At 21.2% G+C, this 21,077-nt stretch overlaps 5 protein-coding genes across 5 annotated transcripts; 3 read left to right on the top strand and 2 right to left on the bottom strand. All coding sequences in view use genetic code 6, as the record gives it.

Annotated features, from left to right (window-relative positions):
- Positions 1 to 251: 251 nt before the first annotated feature.
- TTHERM_00198300 (transmembrane protein, putative) lies at positions 252 to 8,495 on the top strand (the record flags this gene model as incomplete). The annotated part of the gene is made up of 9 exons (XM_001007011.2): positions 252 to 379; positions 431 to 673; positions 949 to 1,138; positions 1,205 to 1,312; positions 1,372 to 1,698; positions 1,759 to 1,995; positions 2,095 to 5,923; positions 6,700 to 7,757; positions 7,818 to 8,495. 9 exons carry the CDS (start codon positions 252 to 254, stop codon positions 8,493 to 8,495), a joined length of 6,798 nt encoding a protein of 2,265 aa, XP_001007011.2.
- Positions 8,496 to 8,979: 484 nt separating this feature from the next.
- Positions 8,980 to 9,842, top strand: TTHERM_000198299 (transmembrane protein, putative; the record flags this gene model as incomplete). Its single annotated transcript, XM_012795346.1, has 3 exons — positions 8,980 to 9,358; positions 9,414 to 9,479; positions 9,535 to 9,842. 3 exons carry the CDS (start codon positions 8,980 to 8,982, stop codon positions 9,840 to 9,842), a joined length of 753 nt encoding a protein of 250 aa, XP_012650800.1.
- A 563-nt stretch (positions 9,843 to 10,405) lies between these two features.
- On the bottom strand, positions 10,406 to 10,943 carry TTHERM_000198298 (transmembrane protein, putative; the record flags this gene model as incomplete). The annotated part of the gene is made up of 2 exons (XM_012795345.1): positions 10,406 to 10,560; positions 10,643 to 10,943. The coding sequence occupies 2 exons, from the start codon at positions 10,941 to 10,943 to the stop codon at positions 10,406 to 10,408; spliced, it is 456 nt and encodes a 151-aa protein (XP_012650799.1).
- A 1,419-nt stretch (positions 10,944 to 12,362) lies between these two features.
- Positions 12,363 to 12,851, bottom strand: TTHERM_00198280 (hypothetical protein; the record flags this gene model as incomplete). The annotated part of the gene is made up of 1 exon (XM_001007009.1): positions 12,363 to 12,851. One exon carries the CDS (start codon positions 12,849 to 12,851, stop codon positions 12,363 to 12,365), a length of 489 nt encoding a protein of 162 aa, XP_001007009.1.
- A 1,819-nt stretch (positions 12,852 to 14,670) lies between these two features.
- Positions 14,671 to 19,813, top strand: TTHERM_00198270 (furin-like repeat protein; the record flags this gene model as incomplete). The annotated part of the gene is made up of 10 exons (XM_001007008.2): positions 14,671 to 14,991; positions 15,043 to 15,247; positions 16,298 to 16,401; positions 16,455 to 17,006; positions 17,063 to 18,070; positions 18,336 to 18,401; positions 18,460 to 18,702; positions 18,766 to 19,173; positions 19,241 to 19,348; positions 19,412 to 19,813. The coding sequence occupies 10 exons, from the start codon at positions 14,671 to 14,673 to the stop codon at positions 19,811 to 19,813; spliced, it is 3,417 nt and encodes a 1,138-aa protein (XP_001007008.2).
- Between the last annotated feature and the right edge of the window lie 1,264 nt (positions 19,814 to 21,077).

The following is a 21,077-nucleotide window of genomic DNA, read 5'->3' as shown; positions in this document are numbered from 1 at the left end:
TAATAAGAATACCTCAAATAAATATTGATCTACAATGTTTACAAAGATGTAATTAATTATATTTATCTTAATAAAATTAATTAGATAATCATTTTTTAAAAAATAGTAAAATCCTGTTTATGTCTCTAAAACATATTATAATATTTGTACAATTTAGTTAGGGTTTTTTAATTTGAACTAAGATACTATTTATTATTCTGATTATTTTGGAGGTATAATAAGTATAAGTCTTCTAAATAATTATTAGAAAAATGTATTTAGTAAATATACAAAAATTATTTCTTATTATTTATCTCCAAATTTAAGCTATTAGATCTTTAGCTTAAAACCTTATAATACAGTTTAAATTGTCTCTACTCAAAATAATAAGGTCCTATAAGTAATATCAATATAAAATAATTTTTAAATCTTTATATATTTTTTAAACTAGGAAGTAGTTACTGGTGCATACATACCATATTTCATTAGCTATGACAACAAAGTATTTATTCTCAGCTTTACTTACACTTTATCATTCTATGATGGAGATACAAATTAGCTTATACTATTTCAAAACGAGTACTATGGGTAGAGCTTGTAGACCCTTTTACATAAATAAAATTAGATAATATTTATAAATACCAAGATCTCTCTTACAATTAGTTTAGAGGATCCAAATCTTTAATTATAGTAGGTAAAATAAATTAATATATAAACTTAAGTTTAACTTCTAAAATTTTTTTTTAAATTTAAGGTATAAAAAAATGTTTATTATAATTCATATCAATTTAACGATATTTAAATTCCTTTATCTGCTAATAATAAATGGTTATAATAAATGGTAGATGTAAAATAAATATTTTGTTATGAATTTTAAAATAATGATTTTTTAAATACATAATAATACTAATATGTTGTTAATTTTTATGAGTTAGATATATAGTTAAATATATATTCAAATTAAATAAGAGTGATAAAATACCAGAAGATAATAGCATAAATTGTTATTGATTTCTTACAACCTATTTAGCTAACTCCTTAAAATTACAGGTACTATTATATGTACGATAACAAAGGATTTTATTATCCATATTAAAAATATATGGTAATAGTTGTTGGATATCATCTTGCTTTAATTAGATCATCTAATTTTGAAATTGTAAAAATTTATTTAACAATTACTTACTTTCTTTCTTTACTTATTTGACATAAAAAAATTAAAAAGCTTTTTCATTACGTGTCTTAATAATTATTTATGAATCTTGCTTACGATATAGAATTAGGATATATGGCTTTTATAGATAACTTTTAAGATTGCATATTCAACTTAAAAGTAAATAAATATAATTTAAAAATAAAATTTAAAATATTTTTTCATATATTATTTTTAAGGCTATTTCTTTAAATTGCATCACTAACAATTACCCATTTAATGTATAATTCTTATATGGGACTATTATTTAAAGACAAAAATAGTTGGTCATCTTTTATAGTTAATATAGCTTTAGAGTGTACTCTTTAATAGAATAAATTTATAAGTTTGTTAAATATTCAGCAAACTTTTTACCTTATTCTATTTATTATAATGGCTATGGTAGCAATATAATTATTGGAGATTATCAAAGTTAAAGTTTTAAAATACTTAATTTAGATTCATATAAATTGTTGTAGACATCTTTCCCAGCATTTAATACTTAAACTCTTGAAAATCTTTTTAAGGTATGAAAATAAATAAATTTCAATTATACAAACAATTTTATATTACTTTTTAATTAAAAGTTTTATTTTTTGTCTGACCAAATATAAGTGATGCTATTTTCTTCTTACAGTAATTCTGTCGTAATATATAACATAAATACTCAAGTGAGTATGTAAACTATCTAATTATAGTATTAATATAATTATCAAAGTCAAATAGTTGTCGATGAAATTCTTGATCTGGTTATGCTAATTGATAATCAAAACTAAATTGAAATTATTTCTTATGATACCAATTAAATTGTTAAAATATTTTAAGTAATTTTTTTATTAATAAAAATATCCTTTTATTTTCACCAAAGTTATTTAATAAATTCAATTTTTAAAAATTTTTTTCTTAATAAAATATTAAAATAGTTAGATAAGGTATAAAATGACTCAAATGCCTACTAAAAATTATTGATTTGGGATCATATAAAGAGAAAACTTTTTGCAAGCTCAAACAACATATTTTATATCTTTGATTATGATGAGAACATTTTTATTTGCAAATACCAATTTTAGCTTCCAATATTTGATATTTACATCAGCTTTAATAAAAATTAAATATTTGTTACAGACTATTTGAATTTAAAAGTTTTTGATTACTCTATCTTAGAGTTTAACTAAAATTAATTATTACCTTATAGTACTATACCAAATCTATTATAGATTAATTAAAACCAATATATTTTATTTGATAATAGTCAATCAACTCTTAAAAATATAGTCAATGGTCAAGTAAAGGATGTTAAATAATTTTTGCAACTAAATCCTTCATACTTTTACTTCAATTATTACAATAAAAATGACTCCTAAATTTATGTAATAATATTTAATTAACTATTAATCTACAATATAACTTCTTCTAGAATAACTCCTATATTTTCTTAACTGCTTGATTCTTAAATAGTTACTTTTATCAATGACTCTGATTTCCAAATCCTTTTTTTGACTTAAAAGTAGTCTTTATATTCTCTTTAAAAGAATCAAACCAATCCATAACTCTCTATACTAATGTATATATCAACAGGAGTAGGTCAATTTATTATGATTGATGATTCCTACTTAATATACAGCTCAACAGCAAACACAAACTTATGGTATAAGATAATATTTTAATACTCCTAGTCTCTTTCTACTTAAATTAAAATTGAATAGCTTTAATTTAAATTAGAATAAAATGATAGTATTAAAAAGCTTGTTAGAATAAACAATACTTTGAACATCATAATATTAACAAATTAATGTATATAATTAATAAATATTTAGACAGGAGATATTTTGTAAATCTCTCAATTAGATTTCTAAAACCAATAATCTTAAATCTACTTTGATCCTCTTTATTAAAGGATTTACTATACAGATAGAATTGTAGGAGTTAATGTATATGATCTAAAAATGCAAACTGTTAAATAGAATTTACCGTCTTCAGGTATAAAATTAAAAATTGAAGGCTCTTTCATATTTATGCTTTCATAAAACTCTGTAAGTATATATTTAAGATAAGATCTCAAATTATTCTAACTAATTAGAAATTTTAACAGCACCCAATCGCTAATAGATATTGAGTACACTGGATTTAAAAATATTTTTGTTTTATATTTCGACAATTCAATTAGTTTCTATAATGCTAACCCTTTTTCTTAACCTAAATTAATTGATTATTTACAAATATAAAATTATAAGGTTTTATCATCCTAATTAAAATTTCAAAATTCTTCATATTTAATTGTTGATATGATGATTATAACTATAGAAAATACTTTATAATACACCGCTGAGCTAAATATTGGCTCTTTTTCAAATAATATTTGCTCTGCATAGTTACAAATACGAACAGATTAAAATGATTTAATAACAAAAAATTAATAAATTGATTATTTGAATTTATTATCTCTAAAATAACTCTTAATTTAGAATATTATTTATAGCATGTACATAAATAATGGTGAATAAACTGATTTAAAGTATCCTTTTGTTAGCTCTAGCTCTGTGACAAACTAGTACTCGCTAAACATTTAAGCTATAAACAATAATAGTATTTATCTAAATACTCAAAATAGTTCAGATTAAAATATCGTAGAGTTGAAACTATAAAACCTAAAAATTTCCCTTAAAAACTTAAATAAAACTCAGTTTTTGTTTGGAAATCAAACATTTAAAAAACTAGTAAGAGTGTTTTTAATTGACATAGAATTATCAGATTTTGGTAATAATCAGCTATAATTTGAAGGCATCAATCATCTTTTTATCTAAAATTTAGTGATTAAAGGAGAATAAATTCAACAGATTAACTAATAGATTATACTTTTCTAATATATTGATATAGTTGTAATACAGGACATTAGTTTTATGAATTGCCAATTTAATAATACAATTAATTTACTTAAATTTAGTAATATAAACTAATTGACCATAAATAATTTGAACATCAACCATAATATTATACATTCAAGCTTTAAACAAAACTCGATGATAAATATCTCATAAGTAAACTTAATTACAATAAATAATACTAACCTTTTTGAGAATATATTTTAAAATGTTTAAATATTCAAAATAACAGATGTTACTTCAATTAGTATTTGCAACATGAAATCATCTTAAAATTAAATAATAATAAATTAAAACGTGGACTTTTAAGGTATTATTTTCTAAATTGAAGCAACTCCATATGTTAATTTCATTAAAATTCAATTTAATGTTCTTAAATTTAACTCACTCTCATCCATTTCTTTACTGAAATTTTCTAATGTAAATCGAACTTTACTATTTAATGATTTTTATTTAGCAAATTTTAAATTAGAAAACTCTTAAAATAGCTCAATTAATTGCTAACAATATTTCATTTTAGAATGTGAGGGAATACTGAATTCGAATTTCTCAAATATTCAGATAAAAAATTCAAGTATGCTAGGATTTATTAATTTACATGACTTAAAAAATGATAATGGAGTTAATATTTAAAATAAAATATCAACATACTACAACTATTAGCACTCTCTTTCTGTAACAAATCAACTAATGATACTTAATGCATAATAATTAACAATAACAAATTCTAATTTTACATCTATCTCTAGCATAAATTCAGAAGCTGGCTTTATTTAAATTTAAGTAAGCTAAAGCTTTATTTTAGATGCAATCTAAATTTAAAAAGTTGATCTTAAGTAAAATAGTTTTATTTACATATCTCAAAGCCCTTACATAGTTATTTAAAATGTTGATACAAAAAATATAGAGACTAATAGCATCGCAAGTGTTTTTTATATGTTACAAATATCAAGGCTAATAATGAAAAATAATAATTTTATCATGAACCTATCTTATCTTGATGGAGGAGCTATTTATTTAAACTAAATATCAGAAATAATCTTTTTAGGTAACATATTTTAGTAAAACCAATCAAAAACAGGAAATGGGGGATCTATTTATTGCTTCAGTAGCATATTTTCTTAGTTTCATGGTAATGCTTTCTTTTAAAATTCTTGTAAATAAGGCTCAGGTGGAGCGTTATTGTTGAATAATTGTGATATTTAAAACATGACAAATAATATTTTCAAATAAAATTCTGCTCTAATAGGAGGTGCTTTTAGATATTAAGGCATATAACCTTATGTCTTATAAAAAATAAATGTGAGCAGAAAGAAATTTACCTAAAATTAAAATTCTTTTATTAAAAACTATGCATAATTATATGGAAAAAATATAGGTTCCTATCCATTTTTTTTGGATGTTAAAAATTAAATATAAGATGACTTAAAGATCTAAAATGCTAAATTAGAAAATTTATAAAGTGGTAGCACATCTTCTCCTATATTAATGAGATTAATTGATGAAGAAATGAGAGAAGTTAGTTTTTTTAAAAATACAATATCAATAAATTAAGAAATTCTGATTGAATTTGGTAGCTATTTACTTGAATTGTAAAGTTAAGAAGTTGGGCTTTATGGTGATCTCAGATAGAATTATAATTTTGATTAATTTGGTTTCATTTTTAATGTATCCTATTCTTATAAGCCTAATGCTAACTCCTCTATTGTAGTTAAAACAATTAACCCTATCCCTATTTTAAATACCACAACTTTTAAATTCGACTATCAAGAGCTAAGTATTTCTATTGATGTTAACTTTAGGAAGTGTTAGTAAGGAGAAATTTTACAAACTTTGTAGAAGTATATAATATGTTTTACTTGCTAATAAGGTAAATTTTTATTTAATAAAGCTTTTAACTTTTAACTTCTTAGTAATATTTCAAGAGATAAGGATTTTATAAAAATTTATTAAATGTTTTTTGCAATATCTGATCAAATAATATTTTAAATGCAAATAATCTATAAAAGATAAATATAAGTTTTCAAAGATATTTAGTAAATTTATAAATAAAAGTAGGTAAAGTTTAATATAATGACATATATCACCTAATTGATAAATATGTTATATAAACATAAAATAAATTATTTGAAACTACCTCCCCTAGCAATATCTATTGACAGTAGAAAAGTTGTAAAAAAGTAGAAAAGTAGAAAAGTTCCTTTTAGAAAATATATTTTTTACAGTATATTAAAACTTTTTAATTTATTTTTATTGCGGAAAAATAGGTTAAAGGTAGAATATTTTTTTTTACCTACTGATCTAAAAATGCTCCAATTGTAAATTCTCTTATTGCTTAAAGCAATTCAGATTCTTAAATATTTTTACCCTTTCTTAATATCATTAAATTTTATTTATAGTAAATTCTCATTAATTAGCATCTACCTATCCCTCACCCATAATATTTTTTATTTACTTTTAAAAAAACACTTCAAGAATTAATTTACCCGATATTTTATCTTAACGATTTTATATTTTGATTACTATTGCTCCTTTTAAAAAATATATTTTTTTAAATTAACTCAATAAAAAAAATCTCTCAGTTTTTATCAAATAAATATTCATAAATATGCTTCAAATAACTATTAGCTAAATTTTTTTAAATAGGTGATTATTGTTTACAAGATCCAAATTAATTTGAAAATTTGCAGTGTCTCAAATGCCCAATAGGTTCTAAAAATTGTTATTCAAATACCATACAATTATAAAATGGGTATTGGAGTAAGAATTAGCATTCAGACTAAATTTATTAATGTATTAACCCGTAAATTTGTATCCCTGAAAATCCTACAAATAAGTTTGGATGCTCTATAGGACATATAGGAGCTATTTGTGAATCTTGTGATTCTTAAGGAATTGTTTGGGGATTAAAATATGGAAGAAGTAATGGCCGAATTTAATGCTAATAATGCACTAAGAAGAATTCAACTTACTCTATTTTATTTCTATTATTGCTATTGATAATAATTTGTGCTTATTTAATCATCTAAATTTAAAAATAGCTGATATTAATATAAAAAAAAATGAAATGGTTTTATTTGAGAAAACTTAAAATAATTATACTATAAAATCAAAACATAAGTAGTGCTTCTTCTTACTTTAAAATACTTATCAACTATTTATAGTTTCTAGCATTAATAAATAATTTAGGCATATAGACTTAATAATTTATCTCTGTTGCTGAAGTTGGAGGTGGTGATCCTGTATAGCATACAGTTTATAATTTAGATTGTATATTTAGTAGCTATGATATCTAAATTCCTTTATATGCTATGAGAGTTATATTTATTAATTTCTAAATAATTGCCATTTATTTGTTGATCCAGTTAGTAAAATCCTTCACAAACATGTTTAAGATGATAGATGACTTTTCATTTTTGATTTCTTCTTTCATATTAATATACTTATTCTTTAGTTCTTCCATAATTAAAGTATTGATATAGTCTTCCTCTTGCAGAGATATGGGAGGCAATCTATATATTATTGCTGAAATGCAGGATGAATGCTATACTTAAAAACACATTGAAATATTACTATTTTTAATAGGTCCATTACTTTTAATATGGTTCATTTTAATCCCTGCATCATTTTACATTAGTTTGTACAGAAATAGATAAAAATTACAAAGCTTGCTTTATATGAAGAAGTATGGTCTTTTATACTAAGTAAAAGTTTTTTGATAAAACAAAAGCATTTTTTTTAATAAAATTTTTTTTTATCAATAGGAATATAAAGAAAAATCTTATTATTGGGATTTAGCTAGAAACCAAACAAGAGCATCTCTTGTTATATTTCTAAATTTAATTAGGGTTTCACCATAGCTAAAAGCTTCGTTCTTATTATTTTTTAAGTTTATTTTTCTAATATTTTTGATAAAAGTAAGTCCTTATTAAAGATAGTAGTTAAATAATATTGATTAACTATCTTGCAAATTAGTTATAATGAGTATATTCATAATATAAATGATATTACTTACAGATAATCTATTATTTTAATAAATATTGTAAATTATGTTAATTGTCTTAAATATGAGTTTCCTAGCAATCTTGTTCTTATTAATAGTATTAAGACCTATTCCTTATCATAAAAATAACTAAAATATCATATAAAAATTATTAATTTTTATATCCAAATAAATTCCAAACTCCATTTATTAACTTACTTATTAAAAATAGATAAATTTATTAAGAATAAATTTTCTATGGAAATTAGTCTAAAGGTCTTTAAGGTAAGTTATTGGCATGGAAGCAAATTTTAAGAGCTAAAAATGGTATCTGCAATCAAAACTGAGCGAGTAACATAATTAATTTAAAGTTAGAAAGTCAAGGATGAGCTAACAACTAAAAACTCATTTTTATAAATAGGCGCTAGAGATTTGCAATTAAGATAAAAAACTAAAATGAATATATGCTATTTCTAAATTAAATAAATTTTAACTAAAGATAAAAATATAAATAATAATATTATTAAATATAAAAAAAATTTTATTTAAATTGTTTGTATTTTTATTAATTTAGCTTTTCCTTATATATAAATATTTTTATACTTACAAATTTAAGATTTGACTCATGATTTATAAATAAATAAATTGATGAGTATTCCTTTAAATTGTTAATAGTTGATGATATTTTAAATTAAATGAATTATTTATTTAAAGAAAGGAAATAAATTTTTCATGATAAATTTGACAAACTGTATATTTAAATGTTTTTTCATCTCAAAAGCTTTTAAAAAGTTATTTTTTAACATATATATTAGAAAGTCTAGATTTTTAAAATATGTTAACAGTAAAATAAAAAATTGATAACAATAATTTCAAAAGCTGTTGATTTTTCTGATTGCATTTAAAATTGATTTCTTTATTTTGTAAAAGCTTATTTATTAAGAATGTTGATAACAAACTAAAAATTACAAACAAATACACTAAATAATATTTAATAGTTAATGAAATTTATGATTTTGATAATTATTCATTTAATATTAAATATAACTTTCCTTTGTTTCTTTGTTTTGGACAAGAGTATGATGTTTCTTAATGTAACCATGTCTGTTAAGATTCCTCTAACAATAAAAGATTTGTATTCCTTGGATGCAAATACCCATTTTATTTTGATCAGAATAAATATAATTGCATTTAATTTTGTCCTTGTAGAAGATATGAAAACTAAAATAATACCTTTCTTGCGCTTATAAATTTTTTTCAAGCTTCTCAACTACTAAATGCTATTAATGCTAACCTCGATACTAAGTGAACCCATAGGATAAAGTAACTTAATCATTTAGTTTTCTTAACATTATTACATTTTTTTTACTCAAGTAAGGATGCACACGAATTGCTAAGATGGTTAATATTTACAAAATGGAGAAAGCGTATATGAATCCAGCATGTAATCTAATAGTTATTTTTTACCATATTCTAACATGAATTTATATATAAATCAGCTCTTTATTATCTTATATTCCTGCAACTTAAGTGGTTGGTCAAATATCATTCTTTAGCTCATCCATCAGTCAAGATAGAAACAGACATATAATTTATGTTTTTTGTTGCTTTTTTAATTTAAATAACCATTCAATAATATACTTAAATGAATTAAGATATAATCAAAATGAAATTAATAATGTCAATAAAATTTTTTTCTTAAAAGAAAGAGGAAAAAAAATTTTTATTAAAAAAGATCAACAAAAAAACAAAAGAGTAAAAATGCTTTTCTTTTAAATCAGTGAATTAGCAAAATAAATTTAAATGAAAAGATTAAAGAGAATTATATTTTATTTTTTTCTAAATTAATAGCATCAAATTCATAGATAAAGATCGAATTCACAATATAGATTTTAATTATATTTATTGAATTTATTTTAATTTTTTCAATATAACTTACAAATTTAGAATTTTTTATAAAATAATTTATGTAAATATTTATTATTTCTTTTCATCTCAAAAATTTTTGAAAACTTATTCATAAACATTTAGATTAGAGCATCTATATTTTTAAAATATGTAATCAGTAAAATAAAAAAGTGATAATAATAAATCCAAAAGGTATTGATTTTTCTCATTGTATTTAAAGTTGATATTTTTACTTTGGAAAAATTTAATTATTAAGAATGTTGCTAACAAGCAACTAATACATCAAATAATATTTAAAAGTTAATGAATTGAAGACTTTGATAATAATAGATTTGATACAGAATATAACTTTCCTTTTTTTGATCAAATATATGGTGTTTGCTGATTAAACTCTGTCTGTTAAGATTGCTATAACGATATAATTTTTGAGTATATTGGAATTAAATACCCATTTTATTTTGATCAAAATAGCATTTAATTTTGTCCTTGTAGAAAATATGAAAACTAAAACATAAAATGCATTTCTTGCGCTTATAAATATTGCTCAAGCTACTTATTACTGAATTCTATTTATTAATGCTAACCTTGATACTCAGAGAACCCACTGGAAAAAGTAACTTATTCATTTAATTTTTAAAAATATCATTGCATTTTTTTTACTCCAATAAGGATTCGAATGTTATGATGGATATTATTTACTTGATGTAGAGAGCTTATATGAATCCAGTATTTAAACTAATAGTTATTTTTTAGATACAACTTCTAACACAGCCATTTAGCTATAAATGTGCCCTTTATTATATTATATTTCTACGTCATATGCGGTTGGTAAAATATCATTCTTTAGCACATTAATTAGTGAAGATAAAAGCCATAATTTAGGCATATAATTTATGTTTTTTGTTGCTTTTATCATTTTAAATAAACCATCAATAATTTAATTAAATGAATTAAGATAAAATCGAATTGTAATGAAAAATGTTAATAAATTTGTTTTCATAAAAGAAACAGGAAAAAAATTTCAGTACAAGATCAACAACAAAAAATATAGAGTGAATGTTTTTTCTTTTAAAATAAGCATCATATTTTATTTTTTTCTAAATTTTTAAAATAATCATAGGTAAAGATCAAATTCATAATATTGAATTTAACTATATTCATTGAATTTTTTTAATTATATTAATATAATTTACATATGATTATATGTAAAAATGTTCTATCATGAAGAAACTCATAAGTTTTAAGCGAAATTAAAAAAATTCACTCCAGTTTTTAAATTTTTGTAATTTAATCTATGTTTTTTCTTAAATGAAAATATACTAGATGTTTTTTAAATTTTTTATGAGGAAAATAGAAGGCTGGCTAACTAGATTTTCAATCAATTATTGATAAATTAGCCTGCGAAAATGAAATTTATAAAATGCGAGAAAATGTCTTTTTTGAAAAATTCAGTAAATAAATATAATAATTTTAGGTAATAATGAAATAATTTATTTAATATAAAATTTGATAACTTTAACAACAAAATTTCTGATTATTTACTAATATAAATAAAAACCAAAATACTCTCCAAGCCTCTTTATTAAAGGTATTATTTTTGAGGCATATCTCTTAATTTGCTTTAAATTATTGTGCTTAAAATAAAGTAAATAAATTAATTTTAAACTATTTTTTGCTTTTTTTACATAAAATATAAAGTATTATTTTTGTAAATTTATATTATTTCATTCTTATTGTCTTTAGAAGAAAAAATATTTAAATTTAGCTAATTTCAATATTATCTTTGATATCTTTTGAATTCTAATAACTCTAAATCCTCATTAATTAAGCTAAGAAAAAAATCACTTTTTTTTAAAAAATACTAACTAAAAATACTTATATCCTCCCAGTTTTTTCCTCTATAATTTGTAACATTAAGATATACAAGGTAAATATATATTCTTGAATCTATTAATAGATATATTATTTGAGGGTAGTCAAGTAATTTAATAAGTTACCTGATTACAATTGAGATCAAGGTTTTTATTAATTAAAATATTTTTCTAAATATTAACACTTTATCAATAACAAATTTTGTATTTTCTACGATCCATTGGCAGATTTTTCAGCAAAAGTTATTTATTATTAATCTATTTAAATAATTTTCAAATTAATAGAGACAAAAGAATTTCTTTAAAGGTTTAAACTTATAAGTTCAAATTTTGATAAAAATTTTTATTTTATCTTTCTTTTGTTAAATTTTCTAATTGAAAGCAGTTACTATGTAAATATGAAAGACATTAATTTTATCTATAACTGTAAAACGTTCAAAAAATAAACAATGATTTCCAGTTTCTTTTTATTTTAATGTAAATATTTTTCCTCCTTCCTTACAATTTCTCTTCTAAATTGTTAAAATTATTTCTTACTTACTTATCTTTCAAAATACCTTGAATTAAGTTGAGAGACTTTTAAATATACCCATTTTATTAAAGTAATTATTGATTTCAAATCTCTTTTGCTGCTAATCTATCACTAATTCAAAATTTAAAACCTACTTATTTTAAATCTATTGAAGATTTCTAAAAATTATAAATTAAATAAAAAAGTAATATGAAAGCCCTCGCTTATTAGCAATTATTGCTTTGAAAGCTATCCAATGCGTTGAAACTCCCTCTTGGATTAACTTTTCTGCTCTTTAAACTTCATTAAATTGTATTTCAGCTATGAAGACTCCCAATTGTATATATACTACTTAAATTTATGCTGCAGTTGCTTACTCGAATTGTATCTTTTGCACATCTAATAATGGTAGCTTCAATTCCTATTTAAATTGTGCTAATGCTTGTTTTACTACTTTTATTATAGATCCAACTACTAAGAATAATACTGAAGTTTCTACTTATGCTAAGCGATATACTTCTTGCATCCAAGCTATTAATGGATCATATTGGACTTATCAGCTTTCTTCTTAGCTGATTTCGATTCGCTCTTCTGATTTTTAAATTAAATATAACTCCATAAAATTAATTAATTTGTAAATATTTGAATGTATTTGTTCAGTTTGAATATGTAAGAGAAGTAGGGTCCAGGACTTTTTGTCCTCACTCTCTATGAAATTCTTCAAATAGTTTTTTAGATTTAAAAAATAAAAAAAAAAATTTTTATAAAAATAATCACAAGTGCGCTAGACCCCCTATTTCTCTATATATTAAATATACCTAACGAAATATACTAAAGAGGCCATTTATGACAAAGGTATTTCAAGTACCTAAAACAAGGGAAAAAATATTAACATTACAGATTCACTAAAAAAGATAAAAAAAATTGTTATAATTGTTTAATTTTGGAAATTATAGTTTTTTATTTCACCTTCAAATAATGTTCGAAATGAGCAAGTATTAATGAATGAATATAAAATTTAAATTTTCATTTATTTTTTAAAATCAATAATTTTTAATATTTCCATTTTAATAAAATAATTTCTAAAGATTTAACCTTTAATACATCATTTAAAATAGTATTTATTAATAATATTTTACCTATTAAAATTTGAATAAAAATTAAAAATAATTATAAAATTAATTTATTTTTTTTTTTTACACTATTTTGATATATTAATTTATAATAATATTATTTTATTAATGACTATATTCTATTGTATTTAATAATAATATTTCACATAAGATTTATTATAGAAACTTATAATCACATCTATTAAAAATTTATATTTAATCTATGGTTTTTCTTCAATGAAAATACAATAAAAATAATTTAAGTAAATTAAGGTTTATTTAAGCACATTTAGTGTTCTTTGAAACTACCTATTTTTTTGAATTTTTTATAAGAAAAGATAAAGGTTAATTAGATTTTCAATCTGTTTATTTATTAAATAGCCAACGAATGAAATTTAAAAAATGAGAAAAAAAATTTAAAAATCCAAAATACTCTCCATGTCTATACATTAAAGGTATTATTTTGGATACATATTTCGTAATTTTCATTAAATTTTTGTGCTTAAAATAAAGTAAATAAATAATATGTAAAGTATTTTTTGCTTTGTTTGCATAAGATATCGAATTTTTATAACATAATTTTTGTTATTATATATTATTTAATTTTCATATATTTTTTGAAGAAAAAAACTTTAAATTTTATATTATCTTTGATAACATTTGAATTCTAATTACTCTAAATCCTAATTATTTCAGGTAAGAAAAAATCACTTTTTAAAAAAAACAGTGATATTAATCTAATTTGATTGTTTTAATTTTCTAGTTTGGAATTTAGTTATTTTATTTTAATAGTTGTGGTATATTTGTTTTTTTATTATTATTTTTTTGAATAGATTGTAGGCCTTCTGCTATTGTGCTCACTGTGTTCACAAACACACAAACACGTTTTTCATGCTCGCCAGAAGCACAAACAACTTCGAAATTGAATGTATGGTGATGGGATGGTGTGGTTGGGATTATTGGGTGATGATTTTTATGATGATAAGATGATAATTATTAGTTTTTTAATTTTAAATGAGGAAGAGTTCCTATTATTCATTAACATTTAGAATAGAGAGTCTTTATCTTTTAAATTTACAAATAAAATAGTGATCTTATTATTATAATTTCAAAAGTTCTTGATTTTTCTCATTGTATTTAAAAGCGATTTCTTTATTTTAGAAAAGTGTATTTGCAAGAATATTGATAAAAAACTAAAAATTATAAGCAATAATACAAAAAAATATTTAAAAGATGATGAAGTAGAAGACTTTGATAATTATCCATTTAATGCTGAATATAACTTTCCTTTCTTTTGGTCAAAAAGATGGTGTTAGTTAATGTAACTAGGCATGCTAAGATTGCTCTAGCGATAAAAACTTTGAGTGCCTTGGATGTAAATACCCATTTTATTTTGATCAGAATAGCTATAATTGTGTCTAATCTTGTCCTAGTGGAACATACGAAAACTTTAACATGGAATGCATTTCTTGTGCTTCTAAATTTTGCTTAAGCTGCTCATCTACTGAATGCTATTAATGCTAACCTGGATACTCTTTGGACCCATAGAATAAAGTAACTTAATCACTATTTTTTAAAAAAACCATTGCATTTTTTTTATTCCAGTAAGGATGCATTGCGAATTGTGAAGATAGCTAATATTTACTTGATGGAGAGTGCGTATATGAATGCAGCATTTAATCTAATAGTTATTCCTTAGATCCGTCTTCTAACACATGCATTTAACTATAAATCTGCCCATTCTTATCTTATATACCTGAATCGTAAGCAGTTGGTTAAATATAGTTCTATAGTACATCCATCAGTGAAGGTAAAAACTATAATTAGGCTAATTTATGTTTTTTGTTATTTTATTTAATTTAATATCATTCAATATTTTAATTAATTGGCGTTTAGATGTAAGGAAAAAGTTATTTTGTAAAAAAGATCTACAAAAAAACACTAATTTTACTGCTTTTTCCAAAAAAAATCAGTTCATGATAACAAAATAAATTTAAATGAATTGATTAAATTTCATTATATTTTCTTTTTTCTAAATTTGTAGTATCATTGATATTCATAAATAATGATCAAATTCATAAAATATAATTTAATTATACTTATTGAATTTATTTAAATTTTATCAATATAATTTACAAATAATTTTATAAAACATTATTATTTTAAAATAATTTTTAAGGTAATAATCTATTAAAAAACTTATTATCATGAAAGTATTCATAATTTTAAGTGATTTTTTTTAAATATACTCCATTTTTAAATGATCGAATATTTATAAAAAAACTTATTAAAATATTTACTAAAAAATAACGGAAAACTCTTATTAACATACAAAAAAAGCATTGTCTTAAATGCAAAAGAGGAATTTGGATATAATTCAAAGTTTAAATCGCTCAATTTGTAATGAATTTCCAATTCTATTTTTACTTTATAGCTTACTATATTTTAAACTAAAGTTTGCTTATTTAATATTTTATTGCGAATTGCATTATTAAATTTTACAAAGAGTTATCATGGTAATAAAGTTCTAAATTAAATGATTATTTTTAAATTCAATAAGTTTAAATAAAAAGTAGATTTTTAAAATGCTGAATTTTATCATTATTTCTTTAAGTAAAAGTAATTAAAAGCTCATTTAATAAATAATTAAAATTTAAAATATTTTATAAAATTGTATAAACAATCATTTAAATATTTTACTTTTTTTATCAAAAAATGGCAACTCATTTATAGCGCTTCCAGGATTAAAATTCTTGTGGTAGCGCTACCGCAAGAATAGTAATCTTTGAAGCGCTTTATTAAATTACTTGTTTTTTATAAAAAAGAAGTATTTGATATTTTTTTTAATTTTAAAAAATAGATAATAGCACTATGCTTTAGATTGATGAATATGGTAAAGTTATTGTGAAATCAATTCCTTAGCTTGTAACTTTAGCTTATTATAATTTTCCATAATTAACATCTGTAAATAAATTATTTATGTTTTTTCCTATTTAAACTTCAAAATTTAATAACAGATCGCAAATTGTGTGCAGCTAGTAGAATAATCAACTCAAAATAAAATATTATCTTGTATGAATATGGATACCTAAGTCTTCAATTTTTATATCTCTAGTGGTTTACTTTTATCATAAAATATTACATTTAATTAATAAATAAATAATGTGTATTACTTAGATGGAATGAAAATGACTTTTTTGACATAAACAGGTTTTATAGTCTAATATAACTTCAAATCTGATTAATTTTCTATTGTTGATAATTCATCAGATATGTTAAATTAAATACTGAGCGTTTAAAATTATTAGTAAAAAAATGATCAATTTATCCTTGCTATCAACAAAACAAATACAATTTTTTATTATGATTAATCATTTAACAAGAATATACTTTTATAGTATTCATCGTAGAACACACTTTAAATTGAAAATTTAGATACGCAAAATATGTGGGTGTTCTACTAAAATAATAAAATAGATTTTTACTTAATAATATTTGGTCAAGCTCCTATACTAATCAAATCTATCACTCCACAGACTATTCTATATTCAATAATGAGATCTAATAAAGTAATAAATACTATTTTATTAATATTAAAATAAAATATTTATATCTAAATATATAGACTTTGACTCTAATTGGTGGTCAAAATTAAACAGCCACTTAAGTATTCTAAATTAGCTTAAATAAATAAGTTACAGAAATTACAAGAACTTTACCACCTACTTTCTTTGATTCTGACTGCTTTTGGAAGACTAAAGATATCTATTTCTCTCAGAAGCAAGATCTGCTTTACATTTTCAACCTTAACTCAAATAGTTTTACTCTTTCTTATACTGTTAAATTATCTTAACCTTTAGTTTGCTCACTAACTTCTTTAGAAATTTTTCAAAATAATGATAAAATATATTTGTTAACTAAAATAATATAAGATATGTAAATTTAAGAGCTCACTTAAAGCGAATTAACTTCTGTAAATTCTAGTTAAATGTATTTCTCATCTGAATAACATTCTTAATCTTATGCTTAATTCTAATTTTATTTGCCAACAGTTAATTTTTTAAATACTGCTACAAATAATTAAATATTAGAACTAAAAGGCCATGGTATTGCTTACTAATATGATTTAGAATCAAGATAGATTGCTAAATAATTTTATTTTTGGGATGATTTTTATTATCCTGACAAAAAAGATGTTCAAGGTTTTATGTTATACAATTTTATAGCTATATAAGAAGAAGAAAAATTAATACTTACTGGAATAAGAAATGGTGTATTGACAGTTAGAGAATTGAATTTATATACTTTTGAAATACTTTTAGAAAACTAGTTTAGTGATATAGATATTACACCTACCCAAATATCTTACTTTAATTAACCTTTCTATATTCAGAGTACAAAAACTTTAATAGTTTATATTAATAATTTAGAAATCAGTGACATTTATGCAGAATTAAGACAACTTCATATTTTTCAATTTAGCTAAATAAACAACTAATACAACTACAAATTCTCAATAAGATAGATAGTAAAAGATGTTTAAGTTTCACAGAAAACAGGTGATATTATTTGTTTCTTACGTTTGGAAGATTTTTTCCTCAAATAAATATTGATCTACAATGTTTACAAAGATGTAATTAATTATATTTATTTTAATCAAATTAATTAGAAAAACATTTTTTAAAAAATAGTAAAATCCTGTTTATGTCTCTAAAATATTTGATAATATTTGTACGGTTTAATTAGGGTTTTTCAATTTAAACTAAGATACTATTTATTATTCTGATTATTTTGGAGGAATAATAAGTATAAGCCTTCTAAACAATTATTAGAAAAATTTATTTAGTAAATATACAAAAATTATTTCTTATTATTTATCTCCTGATTTAAGCTATTAGATCTTTAGCTTAAAACCTTATAATACCGTTTAAATTGTCTCTACCTAAAATAATAAGGTCCTATAAGTAATATCAATATAAAATAATATTTAAAAAGTTATATATATATATATTTTAAAACTAGGAAGTACCTACTGGTGAATACATAGCATATTTCATTAGTTATAGTAACAAAGTATTTATTCTCAGCTAAACTTACTTTTTAGTATACTATGATGGAGATACTAATTAGCTCATACTATACCAAAACGGGTACTATGGGTAGAACATGTAGACTATTTTACATAAATAAAATTAGATAATATTTATAAATACCTAGGTCTCTCTTATAATTAGTTTAGATGATCCAAATATTTAATTGTAGTAGGTAAAATAAATTAATATATAAAATTAATTTTTAATTCTAAACATTTTTTTTTTTAAATATAAGGTATCATAAAGTTATAATTATAATACATATCAATTTAACGATATTTAAATTCCTCTATCTGCTAATAATAACTGGTTATAGTAAATGGCAGACGTAGAATAAATATTTTGTTATGAATATTAAAATAATGATTTTTAAAATACATAACCACCATACTAATATGTTGTTAATATTTATGAGTTAGATATATAGTTAAATATATATACAAATTAAATAAGTGTGATAAAATACCAAAAGATAATAGCATAAATTGCTATTGATTTCATACAACTTGTTAATCTAACTCCATAAAATTACAGGTACTATCATATGTACGATAACAAAGGATTTTATTATCCATATTAAAATTATATGGTAATAGTTGTTGGATATCATCTTGTTTTAATTAGTTCATCTAATTTTGAAATTGTAAAAATTTATTTAACATTTACTTAATTTCTTTCTTTACTTATTTGACATTAAAAAAATTAAAAAGCTTTTTCATTACGTGTCTTAATAATTATTTATGAATCTTGCATACGATATAGAATTAGGATACATGGCTTTTCTAGATACCTTGTAAGATTGCATATTCAACTTAAAGGTAAGTAAATATAAATTTTAAAATAAAAAATTTAAAATATTTTTTCATAAATCATTTATAAAGGATATTTCTATAAATTGCATCACTAACAACTATCCGTTTACATAACATTTGTTTTATGGGACTATTATTTAAAGACAAAAATAGTTGATCATCTTTTATAGTTAATATAGTTTAAGAGTGTATTCTTTAAAAGAATAAATTTATAAGTTTGTTAAATATTCAGCAAACTTTTTACCTTATTCTATATATTATAATGACTTTGGTAGCAACATAATTATTGGAGATTATCAAAGTTAAAGCTTTAAAATATTTAATTTAGATACATATAAGTTGTTGGATACATCTTTCCCACCATTTAGTACTTAAACTTATGAAAATCTGTTTAAGGTAAAATAAATAAATTTCAAATTGTACAAACAGTTTTATATTATTTTTTAACTAAAAGTTTTATTTTTTCTCTGATCAAATATAAGTAATGCTATTTTCTTCTTACAGTAATTCTATCGTAATATATAACATATATACTCAAGTGGTTATGTAAACTATCTAATTATAGTATTAATTTAATTAATAAAGCCAAATAGTTGTGGATGAAATACTTGATTTGGTTATGCTAATTGATAATTAAAACTAAATTGAAGTTATTTCTTATGATACAAATTAAATTGCTAATATATTTTAAGTAATTTTTTTAATTTATTTTTTTTTTACTTTTATATAAATATCCTTTATTTTCGCTAAAATTATTTAATAAATTCAATTTTTATATATTTTTTTCTTAATAAAATATTAAAATAGTTAGATAAGGTATAAAATGATTCAAATTCTTACTAAAAAATATTGATTTGGGATCATTAAAAGAGAAAAATTTTTGCAAGCTCAAACAACATTTTTTATATTTTTGATTACGATGACAATATTTTTATTTGCAAATACAAATTTTAGCTTCCAGTATTTGATATTCATATCAGCTTTAATAAAAATTAAATATTTGTAACAGACTATTTGAATTTAAAAGTTTTTGATTACTCTATCTTAGAGTTTAATTAAAATTAATAGTTACCTTATAATACAATACCAAATCTATTATAGATTAATTAAAGCCAATATATTTTATTTGAAAATAGTCAATCAACCCTTAAAAATATAGTCAATGGCGAAGTAAAGGATGTTAAATACTTTAATCAACTAAATCCTTCACACTTTTACTTCAATTATTATAATAAAAATGGGTCCTAAATTTATGTAATAATATTTAATTAACTATTAATCTACAATATAACTTCTTCTAGAATTACTCCTATATTTTCTTAATTGCTTGATTCTTAAATAGTTACTTTTATCAGCGACTCTGATTTCCAAGTTCTTTTTTTAACTTAAAAGTAGTCATTATATTCTCTTTAGAAGAATCAAACTAATCCATAGTTCTTTGTACTAACATATATATCTACAGGAATAGGCCAATTTATTATGATTGATGATTCCTACTTAATATACTGTTCTACAAAAAACACAAACCTATGGAATAAGATAATATTTTAATACTCCTAGTCTCTTTCTACTTAAATTAAAATTGAATAATTTTAATTTAAATTAGAATAAAATGATAGTATTAAAAAGCTTATTAGAATAAACAATACTTTGAACATCATAATATTAACAAATTAATGTATATAATTAATAAATATTTAGACAGGAGATATTTTGTAAATCTCTCAATTAGATT

Source organism: Tetrahymena thermophila, assembly GCF_000189635.1.
Source record: "Tetrahymena thermophila SB210 genomic scaffold scf_8254815, whole genome shotgun sequence".
Classification (NCBI taxonomy): Eukaryota; Ciliophora; class Oligohymenophorea; order Hymenostomatida; family Tetrahymenidae; genus Tetrahymena; species Tetrahymena thermophila.
Note: the sequence above shows the minus strand (reverse complement) of the source record. Positions and strands in the feature narration are given on the sequence as shown.